Here is a 23,639-nt window from a genome sequence, read left to right as displayed (position 1 = left end):
CAAACACACTGAGTTAGACCCAGTGTACAAACACACTGAGAGATAGACCCAGGGTACAAACACACCGAGATAGATCCAGTGTACAAACACACAGAGATAGACCCACTGTACAAACACACTGTGATAGACCCAGTGTACAAACACGCAGAGATAGACCCAGTGTACAAACACACTGAGATAGACCCAGTGTACAAAAACACTGTGATAGACACAGCATACAAACACACTGAGATAGACCCAGTATACAAACACGCAGAGATAGACCCAGTGTACAAACACACTGAGAGATAGACCCAGTGTACAAACACACAGAGATAGACCCAGTGTATAAACACACTGAGATAGACCCAGTGTACAAACACACTGAGATAGACCCAGTGTACAAACACACTGTGATAGACCCAGTGTACAAACACACTGTGATAGACCCAGTGTACAAACACACAGAGATAGGCCCAGTGTACAAACACACAGAGATAGACCCAGTGTACAAACACACACTGAGTTAGACCCAGTGTACAAACACACTGAGAGAGACCCAGTGTATAAACACACTGAGTTAGACCCAGTGTACAAACACGCAGAGATAGACCCAGTGTACAAACACACTGTAATAGACACAGCATACAAACACACTGAGATAGACCCAGTGTACAAATACACAGAGATAGACCCAGTGTACAAACACACTGAGTTAGACCCAGTGTACAAACACACTGAGAGATAGACCCAGGGTACAAACACACCGAGATAGATCCAGTGTACAAACACACAGAGATAGACCCACTGTACAAACACACTGTGATAGACCCAGTGTACAAACACGCAGAGATAGACCCAGTGTACAAACACACTGAGATAGACCCAGTGTACAAAAACACTGTGATAGACACAGCATACAAACACACTGAGATAGACCCAGTGTACAAACACACAGAGACAGACCCAGTGTACAAACACACAGAGATTGATCCAGTGTACAAACACACTGAGATAGACCCAATGTACAAAAACACAGAGATAGAGCCAGTGTACAAACACACTGAGACAGACCCAGTGTACAAACACACTGAGATAGACCCAGTGTACAAACACACTGAGACAGACCCAGTGTACAAACACACTGAGATAGATCCAGTGTACAAACACGCTGAGATAGACCCAATGTACAAAAACACAGAGATAGACCCAGTGTACAAACACACTGAGATAGACCCAGTGTACAAACACACACTGAGTTAGACCCAGTGTACAAACACACTGAGAGATAGACCCAGTGTACAAACACACTGAGAGAGACCCAGTGTACAAACACACTGAGATAGACCCAGTGTACAAACACACTGAGACAGACCCAGTGTACAAACACACTGAGATAGATCCAGTGTACAAACACACTGAGATAGACCCAATGTACAAAAACACAGAGATAGACCCAGTGTACAAACACACTGAGATAGACCCAGTGTACAAACACACTGAGAGATAGACCCAGTGTACAAACACACTGAGAGAGACCCAGTGCATAAACACACTGAGTTAGACCCAGTGTACAAACATGCAGAGATAGACCCAGTGTATAAACACGCAGAGATAGACCCAGTGCACAAACACACAGAGATAGACCCAGTGTACAAACACATTGAGATAGAACCAGTGTATAAACACACTGTGATAGACACAGTGTACAAACACAAACAGTGATAGACCCAGTGTACAAACACACTGAGAGAGACCCAGTGTATAAACACACTGAGATAGACCCAGTGTACAAACATGCAGAGATAGACCCAGTGTACAAACACACTGAGATAGACCCAGTGTACAAACACACTGAGATAGAGCCAGTGTACAAACACACACAGATAGACCCAGTGTACAAACACACACAGATAGACCCAGTGTACAAACACACAGAGATTGACCCAGTGTACAAACACACTGAGATAGACCCAGTGTACAAACACACTGAGATAGACCCAGTGTATAAACACACTGAGTTAGACCCAGTGTACAAACACGCAGAGATAGACCCAGTGTACAAACACACTGAGAGAGAGCCAGTGTACAAACACACAGAGATAGATCCAGTGTACAAACACACACAGATAGACCCAGTGTACAAACACACCCACACACAGAGACCCAGTGTACAAACACACTGAGATACACCCAGTGTACAAAAACACTGTGATAGACCCAGCATACAAACACATTGAGAGAGACCGTGCGTACAAACACACAGAGATAGACCCAGTGTACAAACACACTGAGAAAGACACAGTGTACAAACACGCTGAGACAGACCCAGTGTACAAATACACTGAGATAGACCCAGTGTACAAATACACAGAGATAGACCCAGCGTACAAACACACTGAGATAGACCCAGTGTACAAACACACAGAGGTAGACCCAGTGTACAAACACACTGAGATAGACCCAGTGTACAAACACACAGAGACAGACCCAGTGTACAAACACACAGAGATTGATCCAGTGTACAAACACGCTGAGATAGACCCAATGTACAAAAACACAGAGATAGAGCCAGTGTACAAACACACTGAGACAGACCCAGTGTACAAACACACTGAGATAGACCCAGTGTACAAACACACTGAGAGATAGACCCAGTGTACAAATACACTGTGATAGACCCAGCGTACACACAGAGATATACCCAGTGTACAAACAAACTGAGAGAGGCCCAGTGTACAAACACACAGAGATAGACCCAGTGTACAAACACACTGAGATAGACCCAGCGTACACACAGAGATATACCCAGTGTACAAACACACTGAGTTAGACCCAGTGTACAAACACACACACAGATATACCCAGTGTACAAACACACTGAGATAGACCCAGTGTACAAACACACTGAGATAGACCCAGAGTACAAAAACACAGAGATAGAGCCAGTGTACAAACACACTGTGATAGACCTAGCATACAAACACACTGAGAGAGACCCAGTGTAGAAACACACACACAGATAGACCCAGTGTACAAACACACTGTGATAGACCCAGCGTACACACAGAGATAGACCCAGTGTACAAAAACACAGAGATAGAGCCAGTGTACAAACACACAGAGATTGACCCAGTGTACAAACACACAGAGATTGACCCAGTGTACAAACACACTGAGATAGACCCAGTGTACAAACACACTGAGATAGACCCAGTGTACAAACACACTGAGATAGACCCAGTGTACAAACACACTGTGATAGACCCAGCGTACAAACACACTGAGATAGACCCAGTGTACAAACACACTGAGACATACCCAGTGTACAAATACACACAGAGATAGACCCTGCTTACAAACACACTGAGATAGACCCAGTGTACAAACACACTGTGATAGACCCAGCGTACAAACACACTGTGAAAGACCCAGCGTACAAATACACACAGAGATAGATCCGGCGTACAAACACACAAAGATAGACCCAGTGTACAAACACACACACAGACAGACCCAGTGTACAAACACACTGAGATAGACCCAGTGTACAAATACACACAGAGATAGATCCGGCGTACAAACACACAAAGATAGACCCAGTGTACAAACACACACACAGATAGACCCAGTGTACAAACACACTGTGATAGACCCAGTGTAGAAACACACTGAGACAGACCCAGTGTACAAACACACTGAGACAGACCCAGTGTAGAAACGCACACACAGATAGACCCAGTCTACAAACACACTGATATAGACCCAGTTTACAAACACGCAGACATAGACCCAGTGCACACACTGAGATAGACCCAGTGTACAAACACACTGAGATAGACCCAGTGTACAAAAACACAGAGATAGGCCCAGTGAACAAACACACAGAGATTTACCCAGTGGATAAACACACTGAGATAGACCCAGTGTACAAACACACAGAGATAGACCCAGTGTACAAACACACACACAGATAGACCCAGTGTACAAACACACTGAGAGATAGACCCAGTGTACAAACACACTGAGATACACCCAGTGTACAAAAACACTGAGAGACTCAGTGTAGAAACACACACAGATAGACCCATTGTACAAACACACTGAGATAGACCCAGTGTACAAATACACAGAGATAGACACCGTGTACACACAGAGATAGACCCAGTGTACAAATACACAGAGATAGACCCAGTGTACAAACACACAGAGACAGACCCAGTGTACAAACACACACACAAATAGACACAGTGTACAAACACACTGAGATTGACCCAGTGTACAAACACGCTGAGATAGACCCAATGTACAAAAACACAGAGATAGAGCCAGTGTACAAACACACTGAGAGAGACCCAGTGTACAAAAACACAGAGATAGAGCCAGTGTACAAACACACTGAGAGAGACCCAGTGTACAAACACACTGTGATAGATCCAGCGTACAAACACACTGTGATAGACCCAGCATACAAACACACAGGGATAGACCCAGTGTACAAAATCACAGAGATAGAGCCAGTGTACAAACACACTATGATAGACCCAGCATACAAACACACTGAGAGAGACCCAGTGTAGAAACACACACATAGATAGACCCAGTGTACAAACACACTGTGATAGACCCAGCGTACACACAGAGATATACCCAGTGTACAAACACACTGAGAGAGGCCCAGTGTACAAACACACAGAGATAGACCCAGTGTACAAAAACACAGAGATAGGCCCAGTGAACAAACACACAGAGATTTACCCAGTGAATAAACACACTGAGATAGACCCAGTGTACAAACACACAGAGATTGACCCAGTGTACAAACACACTGAGATTGACCCAGTGTACAAACACACTGAGATAGACCCAGTGTACAAACACACTGAGATAGACCCAGTGTACAAACACACTGAGACAGACCCAGTGTACAAACACACTGTGATAGACCCAGCGTACAAACACACTGAGATAGACCCAGTGTACAAACACACTGAGACATACCCAGTGTACAAATACACACAGAGATAGACCCTGCTTACAAACACACTGAGATAGACCCAGTGTACAAGCACACTGTGATAGACCCAGCGTACAAACACACTGTGAAAGACCCAGCGTACAAATACACACAGAGATAGATCCGGCGTACAAACACACAAAGATAGACCCAGTGTACAAACACACACACAGATAGACCCAGTGTACAAACACACTGAGATAGACCCAGTGTACAAATACACACAGAGATAGATCCGGCGTACAAACACACAAAGATAGACCCAGTGTACAAACAAACACACAGATAGATCCAGTGTACAAACACACTGTGATAGACCCAGTGTAGAAACACACTGAGACAGACCCAGTGTACAAATACACACAGAGATAGACCCAGTGTACAAACACACTGAGATAGACCCAGTGTACAAATACACACAGAGATAGATCCGGCGTACAAACACACAAAATAGACCCAGTGTACAAACACACACACAGATATACCCAGTGTACAAACACACTGTGATAGACCCAGTGTAGAAACACACTGAGACAGACCCAGTGTACAAACACACTGAGACAGACCCAGTGTAGAAACGCACACACAGATAGACCCAGTCTACAAACACACTGATATAGACCCAGTTTACAAGCACGCAGACATAGACCCAGTGCACACACTGAGATAGACCCAGTGTACAAACACACTGAGATAGACCCAGTGTACAAAAACACAGAGATAGGCCCAGTGAACAAACACACAGAGATTTACCCAGTGAATAAACACACTGAGATAGACCCAGTGTACAAACACACAGAGATAGACCCAGTGTACAAACACACACACAGATAGACCCAGTGTACAAACACACTGAGAGATAGAACCAGTGTACAAACACACTGAGATACACCCAGTGTACAAAAACACTGAGAGACTCAGTGTAGAAACACACACAGATAGACCCAGTGTACAAACACACTGAGATAGACCCAGTGTACAAATACACAGAGATAGACACCGTGTACACACAGAGATAGACCCAGTGTACAAATACACAGAGATAGACCCAGTGTACAAACACACTGAGATAGACCCAGCGTACACACAGAGATATACCCAGTGTACAAACACACTGTGTTAGACCCAGTGTACAAACACACACACAGATATACCCAGTGTACAAACACACTGAGATAGACCCAGTGTACAAACACACTGAGATAGACCCAGAGTACAAAAACACAGAGATAGAGCCAGTGTACAAACACACTGTGATAGACCTAGCATACAAACACACTGAGAGAGACCCAGTGTAGAAACACACACACAGATAGACCCAGTGTACAAACACACTGTGATAGACCCAGCGTACACACAGAGATAGACCCAGTGTACAAAAACACAGAGATAGAGCCAGTGTACAAACACACAGAGATTGACCCAGTGTACAAACACACAGAGATTGACCCAGTGTACAAACACACTGAGATAGACCCAGTGTACAAACACACTGAGATAGACCCAGTGTACAAACACACTGAGACAGACCCAGTGTACAAACACACTGTGATAGACCCAGCGTACAAACACACTGAGATAGACCCAGTGTACAAACACACTGAGACATACCCAGTGTACAAATACACACAGAGATAGACCCTGCTTACAAACACACTGAGATAGACCCAGTGTACAAACACACTGTGATAGACCCAGCGTACAAACACACTGTGAAAGACCCAGCGTACAAATACACACAGAGATAGATCCGGCGTACAAACACACAAAGATAGACCCAGTGTACAAACACACACACAGACAGACCCAGTGTACAAACACACTGAGATAGACCCAGTGTACAAATACACACAGAGATAGATCCGGCGTACAAACACACAAAGATAGACCCAGTGTACAAACACACACACAGATAGACCCAGTGTACAAACACACTGTGATAGACCCAGTGTAGAAACACACTGAGACAGACCCAGTGTACAAACACACTGAGACAGACCCAGTGTAGAAACGCACACACAGATAGACCCAGTCTACAAACACACTGATATAGACCCAGTTTACAAACACGCAGACATAGACCCAGTGCACACACTGAGATAGACCCAGTGTACAAACACACTGAGATAGACCCAGTGTACAAAAACACAGAGATAGGCCCAGTGAACAAACACACAGAGATTTACCCAGTGGATAAACACACTGAGATAGACCCAGTGTACAAACACACAGAGATAGACCCAGTGTACAAACACACACACAGATAGACCCAGTGTACAAACACACTGAGAGATAGACCCAGTGTACAAACACACTGAGATACACCCAGTGTACAAAAACACTGAGAGACTCAGTGTAGAAACACACACAGATAGACCCATTGTACAAACACACTGAGATAGACCCAGTGTACAAATACACAGAGATAGACACCGTGTACACACAGAGATAGACCCAGTGTACAAATACACAGAGATAGACCCAGTGTACAAACACACAGAGATAGACCCAGTGTACAAACACACACACAAATAGACACAGTGTACAAACACACTGAGATTGACCCAGTGTACAAACACGCTGAGATAGACCCAATGTACAAAAACACAGAGATAGAGCCAGTGTACAAACACACTGAGAGAGACCCAGTGTACAAAAACACAGAGATAGAGCCAGTGTACAAACACACTGAGAGAGACCCAGTGTACAAACACACTGTGATAGATCCAGCGTACAAACACACTGTGATAGACCCAGCATACAAACACACAGGGATAGACCCAGTGTACAAAATCACAGAGATAGAGCCAGTGTACAAACACACTATGATAGACCCAGCATACAAACACACTGAGAGAGACCCAGTGTAGAAACACACACATAGATAGACCCAGTGTACAAACACACTGTGATAGACCCAGCGTACACACAGAGATATACCCAGTGTACAAAAACACAGAGATAGAGCCAGTGTACAAACACACAGAGATTGACCCAGTGTACAAACACACTGAGATAGACCCAGTGTACAAACACACTGAGAGAGGCCCAGTGTACAAACACACAGAGATTGACCCAGTGTACAAACACACTGAGATAGACCCAGTGTACAAACACACTGAGAGAGGCCCAGTGTACAAACACACAGAGATAGACCCAGTGTACAAAAACACAGAGATAGGCCCAGTGAACAAACACACAGAGATTTACCCAGTGAATAAACACACTGAGATAGACCCAGTGTACAAACACACAGAGATTGACCCAGTGTACAAACACACTGAGATTGACCCAGTGTACAAACACACTGAGATAGACCCAGTGTACAAACACACTGAGATAGACCCAGTGTACAAACACACTGAGACAGACCCAGTGTACAAACACACTGTGATAGACCCAGCGTACAAACACACTGAGATAGACCCAGTGTACAAACACACTGAGACATACCCAGTGTACAAATACACACAGAGATAGACCCTGCTTACAAACACACTGAGATAGACCCAGTGTACAAGCACACTGTGATAGACCCAGCGTACAAACACACTGTGAAAGACCCAGCGTACAAATACACACAGAGATAGATCCGGCGTACAAACACACAAAGATAGACCCAGTGTACAAACACACACACAGATAGACCCAGTGTACAAACACACTGAGATAGACCCAGTGTACAAATACACACAGAGATAGATCCGGCGTACAAACACACAAAGATAGACCCAGTGTACAAACAAACACACAGATAGACCCAGTGTACAAACACACTGTGATAGACCCAGTGTAGAAACACACTGAGACAGACCCAGTGTACAAATACACACAGAGATAGACCCAGTGTACAAACACACTGAGATAGACCCAGTGTACAAATACACACAGAGATAGATCCGGCGTACAAACACACAAAATAGACCCAGTGTACAAACACACACACAGATATACCCAGTGTACAAACACACTGTGATAGACCCAGTGTAGAAACACACTGAGACAGACCCAGTGTACAAACACACTGAGACAGACCCAGTGTAGAAACGCACACACAGATAGACCCAGTCTACAAACACACTGATATAGACCCAGTTTACAAGCACGCAGACATAGACCCAGTGCACACACTGAGATAGACCCAGTGTACAAACACACTGAGATAGACCCAGTGTACAAAAACACAGAGATAGGCCCAGTGAACAAACACACAGAGATTTACCCAGTGAATAAACACACTGAGATAGACCCAGTGTACAAACACACAGAGATAGACCCAGTGTACAAACACACACACAGATAGACCCAGTGTACAAACACACTGAGAGATAGACCCAGTGTACAAACACACTGAGATACACCCAGTGTACAAAAACACTGAGAGACTCAGTGTAGAAACACACACAGATAGACCCAGTGTACAAACACACTGAGATAGACCCAGTGTACAAATACACAGAGATAGACACCGTGTACACACAGAGATAGACCCAGTGTACAAATACACAGAGATAGACCCAGTGTACAAACACACAGAGATAGACCCAGTGTACAAACACACACACAAATAGACACAGTGTACAAACACACTGAGATTGACCCAGTGTACAAACACGCTGAGATAGACCCAATGTACAAAAACACAGAGATAGAGCCAGTGTACAAACACACTGAGAGAGACCCAGTGTACAAAAACACAGAGATAGAGCCAGTGTACAAACACACTGAGAGAGACCCAGTGTACAAACACACTGTGATAGATCCAGCGTACAAACACACTGTGATAGACCCAGCATACAAACACACAGGGATAGACCCAGTGTACAAAATCACAGAGATAGAGCCAGTGTACAAACACACTATGATAGACCCAGCATACAAACACACTGAGAGAGACCCAGTGTAGAAACACACACATAGATAGACCCAGTGTACAAACACACTGTGATAGACCCAGCGTACACACAGAGATAGACCCAGTGTGCAAAAACACAGAGATAGAGCCAGTGTACAAACACACAGAGATAGAGCCAGCATACAAACACACACATAAATAGACCCAGTGTACAAACACACAGAGATTGACCCAGTGTACAAACACACTGAGATAGACCCAGTGTACAAACACACTGAGATAGACCCAGTGTACAAACACACTGAGACAGACCCAGTGCACAAACACACTGTGATAGACCCAGCGTACAAACACACTGAGATACACCCAGTGTACAAACACACTGAGACATACCCAGTGTACAAATACACACAGAGATAGACCCTGCTTACAAACACACTGAGATAGACCCAGTGTACAAACACACTGTGATAGACCCAACGTACAAACACACTGTGATAGACCCAGCGTACAAATACACACAGAGATAGATCCGGCGTACAAACACACAAAGATAGACCCAGTGTACAAACACACACACAGATAGACCCAGTGTACAAACACACTGAGATAGACCCAGTGTACAAATACACACAGAGATAGATCCGGCGTACAAACACACAAAGATAGACCCAGTGTACAAACAAACACACAGATAGACCCAGTGTACAAACACACTGTGATAGACCCAGTGTAGAAACACACTGAGACAGACCCAGTGTACAAACACACTGAGACAGACCCAGTGTAGAAACGCACACACAGATAGACCCAGTGTACAAACACACTGATATAGACCCAGTTTACAAACACGCAGACATAGACCCAGTGCACACACTGAGATAGACCCAGTGTACAAACACACTGAGATAGAACCAGTGTACAAAAACACAGAGATAGGCCCAGTGAACAAACACACAGAGATTTACCCAGTGAATAAACACACTGAGATAGACCCAGTGTACAAACACACAGAGATAGACCCAGTGTACAAACACACACACAGATAGACCCAGTGTACAAACACACTGAGAGATAGAACCAGTGTACAAACACACTGAGATACACCCAGTGTACAAAAACACTGAGAGGCTCAGTGTAGAAACACACACAGATAGACCCAGTGTACAAACACACTGAGATAGACCCAGTGTACAAATACACAGAGATAGACACCGTGTACACACAGAGATAGACCCAGTGTACAAATACACAGAGATAGACCCAGTGTACAAACACACAGAGATAGACCCAGTGTACAAACACACACACAAATAGTCACAGTGTACAAACACACTGAGATTGACCCAGTGTACAAACACGCTGAGATAGACCCAATGTACAAAAACACAGAGATAGAGCCAGTGTACAAACACACTGAGAGAGACCCAGTGTACAAAAACACAGAGATAGAGCCAGTGTACAAACACACTGAGAGAGACCCAGCGTACAAACACACACACAAATAGACCCAGTGTACAAATACACAGAGATAGACCCAGTGTACAAACACACAGAGACAGACCCAGTGTACAAACACACAGAGATTGACCCAGTGTACAAACACGCTGAGATAGACCCAATGTACAAAAACACAGAGATAAAGCCACTGTACAAACACACTGAGAGAGACCCAGTGGACAAAAACACATAGATAGAGCCAGTGTACAAACACACTTTGATAGACCCAGCATACAAACACACTGAGAGAGACCCAGTGCAGTAACTCACACACAGAGATATACCCAGTGTACAAACACACTGAGTGAGACCCTGTGTACAAACACACTGTGATAGATCCAGCGTACAAACACACTGTGATTGACCCAGCATACACACAGAGACATACGCAGTGTACAAACACACAGTGATAGACCCAGTGTAGAAACACATTGAGCTGGTCCCAGTATGCAAACACACTGAGATAGACCCAGTGTATAAACACACTGAGATAGACCCAGTGTACAAACACACTGAGCTAGACCCAGTGTACAAACACACAGAGATAGATCCAGTGTACAAATACACTGAGAGAGACCCAGTGAACAAACACACAGAGATTGACCCAGTGTATAAACACACTCAGATAGACCCAGTGTACAAACACACAATGATAGACCCAGTGTACAAACACACTCTGATAGACCCAGTGTACAAACACACAGAGATTGACCCAGTGTATAAACACACTGAGATAGATCCAGCGTACAAACACACTGTGATAGACCCAGTGTACAAACACACTGAGAGAGACCCAGTGTATAAACACACTGAGACAGACCCAGTGTACAAATACACACAGAAATAGACCCTGCATACAAACACACTGAGATAGACCTAGTGTACAAACGCACTGAGACAGACCCAGCGTACAAATACACACAGAGATAGACCCAGTGTACAAACACACTGAGATAGACCCAGTGTACAAACACACAGAGATACACCCAGCATACAAACACACTGAGATAGACCCAGTGTACAAATACACACAGATAGGCCCAGCGTACAAACACACTGTGATACACCCAGTGTACAAACACACTGAGACAGACCCAGTGTACAAATACACACCGATAGACCCAGCGTACAAACACACTGTGATAGACCCAGTGTACAAACACACTGAGACAGACCCAGTGTACAAAGACACTGTGATAGACCCAGCGTACAAACACACTGAGACAGACCCAGTGTACAAACACACTGTGATAGACCCAGTGTACAAACACACTGAGACAGACCCAGCGTACAAATACACACAGATAGACCCAGCGTACAAACACACTGTGATAGACTCAGCGTACATACACACAGAGATTGACCCAGTGTACAAATACACACAGATAGACCCAGTGTACAAACACACAGAGATAGATCCAGTGTACAAATACACTGAGATAGACCCAGTGTACAAACACACTGTGATAGACGCAGTGTATACACACACTGAGATAGACCCAGTGTATAAACACACTGAGATAGTCCCAGTATACAAATACACTGAGATAGACCCAGTGTACAAATACACTGAGAAAGACCCAGTGTACAAACACACAGAGATATACCCAGTGTACAAACACACACACTGATAGACCCAGTGTACAAACACACTGAGACAGACCCAGTGTACAAACACACTGTGATAGACCCAGCGTACAAACACACTGAGACAGACCCAGTGTACAAACACACTGTGATATACCCAGTGTACAAACACACAGAGATAGACCCAGTGTACAAATACACACAGATAGACCCAGTGTACAAACACACTGTGATAGACCCAGTGTACAAATACACTGTGATAGACCCAGTGTACAAACACACTGTGATAAACCCAGTGTACAAACACACTGAGATAGACCCAGTGTACAAAAACACAGAGATAGAGCCAGTGTACAAACACACACAGGTAGACCCAGTGTACAAACACACTGTGATAGACCTAGTGTACAAACACACTGTGATAGACCCAGTGTACAAACACACTGAGATAGACCAAGTGTACAAAAACACAGAGATATAGCCAGTGTACAAACACACTGTGATAGACCCAGCGTACAAACACACACACAAATAGACCCAGTGTACAAATACACAGAGATAGACCCAGTGTACAAACACACAGAGACAGACCCAGTGTACAAACACACAGAGATTGACCCAGTGTACAAACACGCTGAGATAGACCCAATGTACAAAAACACAGAGATAGAGCCAGTGTACAAACACACTTTGATAGACCCATCATACAAACACACTGAGAGAGACCCAGTGTAGTAACACACACACAGAGATATACCCAGTGTACAAACACACGGAGAGAGACCCTGTGTACAAACACACTGTGATAGATCCAGCGTACAAACACACTGTGATTGACCCAGCATACACACAGAGACATACGCAGTGTACAAACACACAGTGATAGACCCAGTGTACAAACACATTGAGCTGGACCCAGTGTGCAAACACACTGAGATAGACCCAGTGTATAAACACACTGAGATAGACCCAGTGTACAAACACACTGAGCTAGACCCAGTGTACAAACACACAGAGATAGATCCAGTGTACAAATACACTGAGAGAGACCCAGTGAACAAACACACAGAGATTGACCCAGTGTATAAACACACTCAGATAGACCCAGTGTACAAACACACAATGATAGACCCAGTGTACAAACACACTGTGATAGACCCAGTGTACAAACACACAGAGATTGACCCAGTGTATAGACACACTGAGATAGACCTAGCGTACAAACACACTGTGATAGACCCAGTGTACAAACACACTGAGAGAGACCCAGTGTATAAACACACTGAGACAGACCCAGTGTACAAATACACACAGAGATAGACCCTGCATACAAACACACTGAGATAGACCTAGTGTACAAACGCACTGAGACAGACCCAGTGTACAAACACACTGAGAGAGATCCAGTGTACAAATACACTGAGAGAGACCCAGTGAACAAACACACAGAGATAGACCCAGTGTACAAACACACAGAGATTGACCCAGTGTATAAACACACAGAGATTGACCCAGTGTATAAACACACTGAGATAGACCTAGCGTACAAACACACTGTGATAGACCCAGTGTACAAACACACTGAGAGAGACCCAGTGTATAAACACACTCAGATAGACCCAGTGTACAAACACACAATGATAGACCCAGTGTACAAACACACTGTGATAGACCCAGTGTACAAACACACTGAGATAGACCCAGTGTACAAACGCACTGAGACAGACCCAGTGTACAAACACACTGAGAGAGATCCAGTGTACAAATACACTGAGAGAGACCCAGTGAACAAACACACAGAGATAGACCCAGTGTACAAACACACAGAGATTGACCCAGTGTATAAACACACAGAGATTGACCCAGTGTATAAACACACTGAGATAGACCTAGCGTACAAACACACTGTGATAGACCCAGTGTACAAACACACTGAGAGAGACCCAGTGTATAAACACACTCAGATAGACCCAGTGTACAAACACACAATGATAGACCCAGTGTACAAACACACTGTGATAGACCCAGTGTACAAACACACTGAGATAGACCCAGTGTACAAACACACAGAGATTGACCCAGTGTATAAACACACAGAGATTGACCCAGTGTATAAACACACTGAGATAGACCTAGCGTACAAACACACTGTGATAGACCCAGTGTACAAACACACTGAGAGAGACCCAGTGTATAAACACACTGAGACAGACCCAGTGTACAAATACACACAGAGATAGACCCTGCATACAAACACACTGAGACAGACCTAGTGTACAAACGCACTGAGACAGACCCAGTGTACAAACACACTGAGAGAGACCCAGTGTATAAACACACTGAGACAGACCCAGTGTACAAATACACACAGAGATAGACCCAGTGTACAAACACACTGAGATAGACCCAGTGTACAAACACACAGAGATAGAGCCAGTGTACAAACACACTGAGAGAGACCCAGTGGACAAAAACACATAGATAGAGCCAGTGTACAAACACACTGTGATAGACCCAGTGTACAAACACACTGAGAGAGACCCAGTGTATAAACACACTGAGACAGACCCAGTGTACAAATACACACAGAGATAGACCCAGTGTACAAACACACTGAGATAGACCCAGTGTACAAACACACAGAGATACACCCAGCATACAAACACACTGAGATAGACCCAGTATACAAATACACACAGAGATAGACCCAGTGTACAAACACACACAGAGATAGACCCAGTGTACAAACACACACAGATAGACCCAGTGTACAAACACGCTGAGATAGACCCAGTGTCCAACCGCTGCAGAAAAGTCCCAGAGGTGACACTCCCCTCAACAGACATAAAAACCAAGTGGGATGGAATAGTCGCCTGTGGTGGGAATTGAACTCTGGTCTACTGGCACTGGGAGGCAGCAGTGCTAACCACTGTGCCACCATGCCGCCCACTCCTGAGTCTCCTGTTTCTGAAGTGGGGCTTGAACCTTCTGAATTAGAGAGAGGAGAGCTCCAGCAAATACGGATGGTTGGGGCCAAGGTAGGGTGGTTTTTGCTCAGCTTTAAGGCGATAGAGTCAGAGGAGGCATGTGATGTAGTCTCCTCGGAGCACCGCCTGCGATGTTCAGTATTGAGCATGGCAGCCTCACTTCTGTGTGTGTCAGGAGATCTCAACTCAAACCCAACTCCAGGGGGCAAGAGTGTGTGGCCTCAGCTGATGCCTTCCATGCAGTTCTAACCCTGCCATAGATACTGTCCTTTGATCGGGACGTTCGACTGAGATTCCTTTGGCCTTTCTGTAAGGGAGTCCAATGACATTGCACATAGAGGAGCAGAGAGCCCCCCCAGCTGCACCACACCACTCCCCCAACGCCCCACGTTTTGGTCAGCCCTTATCATTCAATCCATCTCCCCAGCAGCCAATCCCAATTGTGGGATCTTGCCGTACGCAAACTGGCCACTGCATTCGTCCACAGGATGTCAGTGGGTACACTCAAAAGAAGTGCTTCGTCAATTGTGATGCATTTCAAGGATGTGAAAGAGGCTATATAAATGCATGCTGTTTATATTCAGTGCTGGTGCAACTTGCATTTTATGATATAAGTTTATCAGGTTTGATGAACATTGACATTAAACAGCTGCATGTTCTTAAACCCCAAAATGGCTTGACAAATAGTGATTGAGATCACTTCACCGTTATGAAGGAAGTTTCACCATGACACCTGAAACCACCACACCTCCCCCGCCCAATGCCTCCCACACAGAGAGGGTGCACAATGTCCTGGGTTGGGCCTGGCTTGGTGTGTAGGACTCTCCCAGCTAAAGGAGCAAACGCGACCTGAGAAAAGGGCCCTCTCTCACAGGGAGTGGTTTAGGTCTGGGACATACTGCACGAGAACGTGTCCGAGATACATTCAGCGAGGCCTTCGGGAGACACATTATCGGAAAGACAAGAATGTGCAGGGTGACGGGGAGAAAGCAGGAGAACGGCACTGAGTCCACTCCTCCTTTGGAGAGCTAGCACAGAGGGATGGGTCAAATGGCCTCTCCCTGCACTCCAACAACTGGAAGGTGCTCTCAGCTGGCACAATGCTCTGAAGCTGTCCCCAAGGGAGTAGCGTGTGGACAGATCCAGCAGAGTACCCTCTGACCCTTATGCAGTGAAACCGAGCAGGGATTGTCTCTGTGCAATGTGGATCACGAGATGGACAAAGGTCTAACTCTGTCCTCGCATTTACACAGCAAGACAGAAGGTTAGGAGGCTGAACTTATAAAGGATTGTTCACAACCTGCACATGTCCCAAACTGTGTTACTCTGATCAAGTGCGTTCACCTTCATTGGGTTAGTGCAATCTGCAGACAGTCTCAAAGAAGGTGGCTTTGGGTGAAAAGTGGAAATGAATAGACCCCACAATGGCCAACAGAAACCCAAACACAGCGGGTAACTGATGTGGCTTGAAAACACTTGAAAACTGTAGAAGATTAAAAGGCCACATTGAAGGCTTCCTCGACATTGACTGGAAATGTCTGATGCTGTTTGTGTTACTCACAGAGTCCTCCCAACATTATCCCAATTGATGAAAAGTTTGCAAATCCACAAAGGGCGTATGTAGATAACGTCTCTGCTCTGACCTGCAGGGACAAAACCGAAAACATAAAGCTTTTCCACACTCTTCTCGTAAAGATGCTAATTTACAAACAGATGGAGTTTAATTTAGATAAATGTGAGGTGTTGCATTTTGGAAAGGCAAACCAGGGCAGGATTTATACAGTTAATGGTAAGGTCCTGGGGAGTGTTGCTGGACAAAGAGACCTTGGAGTGCAGGTTCGTAGTTTCTTGGAAGTGGAGTTGCAGGTAGATAGGGCGGTTAGATGGTATTTGCTACACCTGCCTTTTTTGGTTAGTGCATTGGGTATAGGAATTGGGAGGTTATGTTGCGGCTGTACAAGACATTGGTTAGGCCACTTTAGATGGTTGGTCATGATGTGGAGAAGCCGGTGTTGGACTGGGGTGGACAAAGTTAAAAATCACACAACACCAGGTTAGAGTCCAACAGGTTTGATTGGAAGCACACTAGCTTTCAGAGCGACGGTCCTTCATCAGGTGATGAAGGTCCAACCATCTGGTGAAGGAGCGGCGCTCCAAAAGCTAGTGTGCTTCCTGATGAAGGGCTTTTGCCCGAAACGTCGATTTCGAAGCTACTTGGATGCTGCCTGAACTGCTGTGCTCTTCCAGCACCACTAATCCAGAATCTGGTTTCCAGCGTCTGCAGTCATTGTTTTTTACCACGTGCTTCCAATTAAACCTGTTGGACTATAACCTGGTGTTGTGTGATTTTTAACTTAGATAGTTAGGCCACTTTAGAATTTCTGATGAAGGGCTTTTGCCCGAAACGTCGATTTTCCTGCTCCTCGGATGCTGCTGTGCTTTTCCAGCACCACTCTAATCTTGAATCTAATCTCCAGCATCTGCAGTACCCACTTCTGCCCACTTTAGAATACTGTGTACAACTCTGATCTCCCTTCTGTGAAACTTGAAAGGGTTTAGAAAAGATTTACAAGGATGTTGCCAGGGCTGGAAGGTTTGAGTAAGAGGGAGAGGCTGAACAGGCTGGGGCTGTTTTTCGTTGGAGGTTGAGGGGTGACCTTATGGAAGTTTATAAAATCATGAGGGGCACGGAGAGGATGAGTAAACAAAGTCTTTTCCCTGGGGTGGGGGGAGTCCAAAAGTAGAAGGCATAGGTTTAGGGTGAGAGGGGAAAGATATAAGGAATGTGTAAGGAATGAGCTGCCAGAGGAAGTGGTGGAGGCTGGTACAATTACAACATTTAAAAGGCATCTGGATGGGTATATGAATAGGAAGGGTTGAGAAAGATATGGATCAAATGTTGGCAAATGGGAATAGGTCAGATTGGGATGTCTGGTTGGCATGGATGAGTTGGATGAAAGGGTCTGTTCCGTGCTGTATAAATCTAAATAAAGCTGAAACTAAACCATTCGGCCCCTCAAGCCTGTTCCACCATTTGATATGATCGTGGCTGAGCTAACTGTGTTTGGAATTCTGCATTGACAGTGAGTTGCTGATAAGATTAGATTAGATTCCCTACAGTGTGGAAACAGGCCCTTCGGCCCAACAAGTCCACACCGACCCTCCAAAGAGTAACCCACCCACACCCATTCCCCCTAACTCTACAGGCAATTTAGCATGGCCAATTCACCTGACCCGCACATCTTGGGGGCTGTGGGAGAAAAACCGGAGCACCTGGAGGCAACCCACGCAGACACGGGGAGAACGTGCAAACTCCACACAGAGAGTTGCCCAAGGCTGGAATCGAACGCAGGTCCCTGGTGCTGTGAGGCAGCAGTGCTAACCACTGAGCCACCGTGCCACCCCAGTTATCCTGCCCAATAGGAATCTATTCACATCCTTCTTAAAAATATTCCATCGCCAGACTCCAATGCTGTCTGAGGCAGAGTATCGAAATTGCAAAGCCCTCGCAGAGAAAGAAACTCCCCTCCCAGGCCCAGAAGGACGAGACTGAACTTTAATCCTTGGTTTTGGAGGTTCTGGACTCATCCACAGGGGGAAACATCCTTTTCTTTGTCAAGACCATTTCGGATCATCTGTCCTTTAATCAGGTCACCCCTCACACGTGTAAACTCCAGTGGAAACTAGGCCAATCCATAAATTTGTGACCCGTGAGATTGTTTCTTGGCCTGACTGGATGGGAAATCAGCAGAGCCTGAGGCTGGCTGATGTTAGGGAGATAGGCCACAGTATCCCAGGCACCCATGTACAAATCCCTATGTATTAATCCCCCATGTATAAATCCCCTATGTATAAATCCCTCATGTACAAATCCCTCATGTACAAATCACCCATGTACAAATCCCCCCATGTACAAATCCAGCCAAGTTTAATGATTTGCTCTGAGCTGATTCGCCAGGTGGATTGAACTTAGCTGTGAACTGGGCTGAATTGTCCCATTGGTTTTGGGGGGTGGGTGGGAAGGGGCAACTTTGCTAATACACTGGGGGAGGGGTGACAGGGGGTGGCCTCACCAGAGAGGACCTATCTCTGTGCTCACTGAGAGATGACAGGCAGCAGACAGTGGAGAGAGGTCAGGGAGCCACACTGAGGGAGGCACGCAGGAGAATATGAGGAAGTGAAAGGGATGGAAACTGAAATGAGAATTTCAGAGCGATCATGCCCCTCCTGCCAAAAGGCTCTGGGCCAGAGTTGTGTCCCTTCCTGACAGCGGGCCCCTCTTTCGGACAGTCTGGGATCCAACAGCGCGCCTAATCCTTCTGGCCCCACACCCATACTGTACCTGGCCAGCTCTGTGCACAGGACACCAGATCCACGTTGAGCTTGTCCTGCTGTTGGAATGCACTGGGGAGTTATTCCTGTGCAGTTAATCCCTTTCTGCCATTCCACCTAGGATCCAGAAACTCAGATCCTCCTCAAACCTGCCGCGGGTGAGCTGCTAGTCGGTTTCTAAACCAAGACAAATTGGAATTGGATGGAACATTGAATTGGCACCACCTTTGGATTTGAACCAATGAAGGGAAGGGTGAGCTGACACCCTTTGGGACTGCCCCAGTCATACAGTCATCCAGCATGGAAACAGACCCTTCGATCCAACTTGTCTGTGCTGACCAGCTTCTCAAAATAAACTAGTCCCATTTGCCAGCATTTGGCTCGTATCCCTCCAAACCCGTCCTATTCATATACCCACCCAGATGCCTTTTAAATGCTGTGATTGTGCCAGCCTCTACCACTTCCTCTGGCAGCTCATGTGATACACTCACCACCCTCTGTGTGAAAACATTGCCCCTTAGGTCTCTTCTTTATCTTTCTCCTCTCACCCTAAACCTATGCCCCTCTAATTCTAAACTCTCCCATCCCAGGCAAGAGACTTTGTCTATTTATTCTCTCCATGCCCCTCAGGATTTTACAAACCTCTATAAAGTCACCCCTCGGCACCCGACAATCCAGGGAAAGAAAGCTCCAGCCTATTGAGTCTCTTCTTTGAGATTAAACCTTTAGCTCTTGCTGATCCTGCACGTACTTACAGAAATCCACTGCTTCCTGCCATTGATGAACTCTTCGACACCAGTCAAGCGGTTTTTCTGGTACACAGAGAGTTTCTGGTAGGCCACAAACTCGTTGAGGAACAGCTTGATCCCAATCAGTTCAGCAACGAGGAAGGAATCGTTCCAATCCGCTCCCATCATGTAGGCCACGGGCATGAAGACATAGGAACAGATAACCTGCAAATACAACATCGATCAGAGCACATGCCAACGGCAGTCAGCTTTCAACAGTATCACAGTCTCTGCAGGGTACAATGAGGTCATCACCCTCCATAGTGTTGGAACCCAAATTGTCTGCTATGGACCAGACCAAGCCCACTCATAATATATACATATCAACGTTTATATAACTCTATATCAAGGAGATAGCCCAGACCCAACCTTTTATCTTATCAAGGCAAGTGCAAGGTGCTGTGTTCCTGTTAGATTAGATTCCCTACGGTATGGAAACAGGCCCTTCGGCCCAACCAGTCCACGCTGGCCGTCTCCCACCCAGACCCATTTCCCTCGGACTAATGCACCGAACACTATGGGCAATTTAGCATGGCTACTTCACCTAACCCACACACCTTTGGACTTTAGGAGGAAACCCACGCAGACCTGGGGAGAATGTACAAACTCCACACAGTCAGTCGCCCAAGACTGGGATCGAACCTGAGGCCCTGGTGCTGTGAGGCAGCAGTGCTAATCACTGAGCCACCTGTTGGTCAAGCAACTTGGCTTTAAACAAAACACACTTTATTCTAACACCACAGTTAATAAACAAGCAACAAAAAAAGAAAAATTGGCATAATTTTAACTCTATCAAAATACTTAACAAAATAATATATTATTTAACTTTTACTCATCAACTGTTCCATTAAAGCAGCGTCCCATAAACACAGCAAAGGCAAATTCAGCAAAAAACTTTTCCCTCACTTCTTATCTCCAGGAGTAGGAACATGGACAGAATGAATCGCGCAGCAAAGAGAGAGAGGGAGAGAGAGCTGTATCTAGCAGCTTCAACTTCAATAACCCAACTTCAACAACTGAAGCAAAATGAAACTAAAACCCTGGTTCTGTGGGACCCTGACTCCACCCACTCAGGTTTAATTTGTTTAAGTTTTGAAAAGAAAAACCCACAGCTATTTACTCTGCTTTCCGTGGAGCAGACACCTTGGTACCAGGGTTACAACACCAATCTATTAGTAATGAAATAGATTTTAACAAGGCTTTTGATAAGGTTCCCCCTAATAGGCTCATTCAGAAAGTAAGGAGGCATGGGATACAGGGAAACCTAGTCGTCGGGATACAGAATTGGCTGAACTATAGAAGACAGAGAGTGATGGTAGATGGAAAGTATTCAGCCTGGAGCTCGGTGACCAGTCGTATTACGCAGGGGTCTGTTCTGAGATCTCTGCTCTTTGTGATTTTTATTAATGACTTGGATGAGGAAGTGGAAGAGTGCATTAGTAAGTTTGTTGATGACATAAGGTTGGTGGAGTTGTGGAGGGCTGTTGTAGGTTGCAGTGGGACATTGACAGGATGCAGAGCTGGGCTGAGAAGTGGCAGATGGAGTTCAACCTGGAAAAGCATGAAGTGATTTGTTTTAGAATGTGGAATTTGAATACAGAACACAGGGTTAAAGGCAGGATTCTTGGCAGTGTGGAGGAACAAAGGGATCTTTGGGTCCACATCCATAGATCCCTCAAGGTTGCCACCCAAGTTGAAAGGCATATGGTGTGTTGGCTTTCATTAGCAGGGGAATTGAGTTTCAGAGCTGCAAGGTTGTGCTGCAGCTTTATTAAGCCCTGGTTAGGCCACACTTGGAATATTGTGTTCAGATCTGGTTGCCTCATTATACAAAAGATGTGGAAGCTTTCGGGAGGGTGCAGAGGAGATTTACCAGGGTGCTGTCTGGACTGGAGCCATGTCTTATGAAGAAAGGCTGAGGGAACTAGGACTTTTCACACTGGAGCGAAGAGGATGAGAGGTGATTTGATAGAGGTGTACAAGATGATGAGAGGCAGAGATAGAGTGGATAACCAGAGACTTTTTCCCAGGTGGAAATGGTTATCACATGGGGGCATAATTTTAAGGTGATTGGAGGAGGGTTTTGGGGAGATGTCAGAGGGAGGTTCTTTACACAGAGAGTGGTGGGTGTGTGGAATGTACTGCCAGCGGTGGCAGTAGAGTCAGAGACATTAGGGACATGTAAGTGACTTTTGGATAGGCACATGGAAAACAGTACAATGAAGGGTATGTAGGTTAGTTTGATCTTAGAGTGAGATAAAAGGTCAGCACAGCATCAAAGGCTGAAGGGCCGGTGCTGTGCTATACTGTCCTCTGTTGTAAATAATAGAACTTTTGGAACATCTTAAGGGACTGAAGGGTTTGAGTTATAAGGAGAGGCTGGGACTGTTTGCACTGGAGCGTAGGAGGTTGAGGGGTGACCTTATAGATGTTTATAAAATCATGAGGGACATGGATAGGGTGAATAGTCAAGGTCTTTTCCCCAGGATAGGGGAATCCAAAACTAGAGGGCATAGGTTAAGGTGAGAAGGGATAAATTCAAAAGGGACCTAAGGGCTAACTTCCACACAGAGGGTGGTTTGTATATGGAATGA

General features: G+C 45.4%; 1 protein-coding gene across 1 annotated transcript in view; it reads right to left on the bottom strand.

Moving 5' to 3' along the window:
• Window positions 1-23,639, bottom strand: part of slc28a1 (solute carrier family 28 member 1) — a gene marked incomplete at its 5' end in the record, with an annotated part of 71,994 nt that overhangs the window by 9,143 nt on the left and 39,212 nt on the right. The window contains 2 exons of the mRNA XM_072553153.1: window positions 17,487-17,568; window positions 21,013-21,210. Coding sequence (XP_072409254.1) covers window positions 17,487-17,568; window positions 21,013-21,210 — 280 coding nt within the window. The remainder of the gene's footprint in view (window positions 1-17,486; window positions 17,569-21,012; window positions 21,211-23,639) is intronic.

This window comes from Chiloscyllium punctatum, chromosome 33 (genome assembly GCF_047496795.1).
Source record: "Chiloscyllium punctatum isolate Juve2018m chromosome 33, sChiPun1.3, whole genome shotgun sequence".
In the NCBI taxonomy this organism is placed as follows: Eukaryota; Metazoa; Chordata; class Chondrichthyes; order Orectolobiformes; family Hemiscylliidae; genus Chiloscyllium; species Chiloscyllium punctatum.
This window is presented reverse-complemented; position numbering and strand designations above follow the sequence as displayed.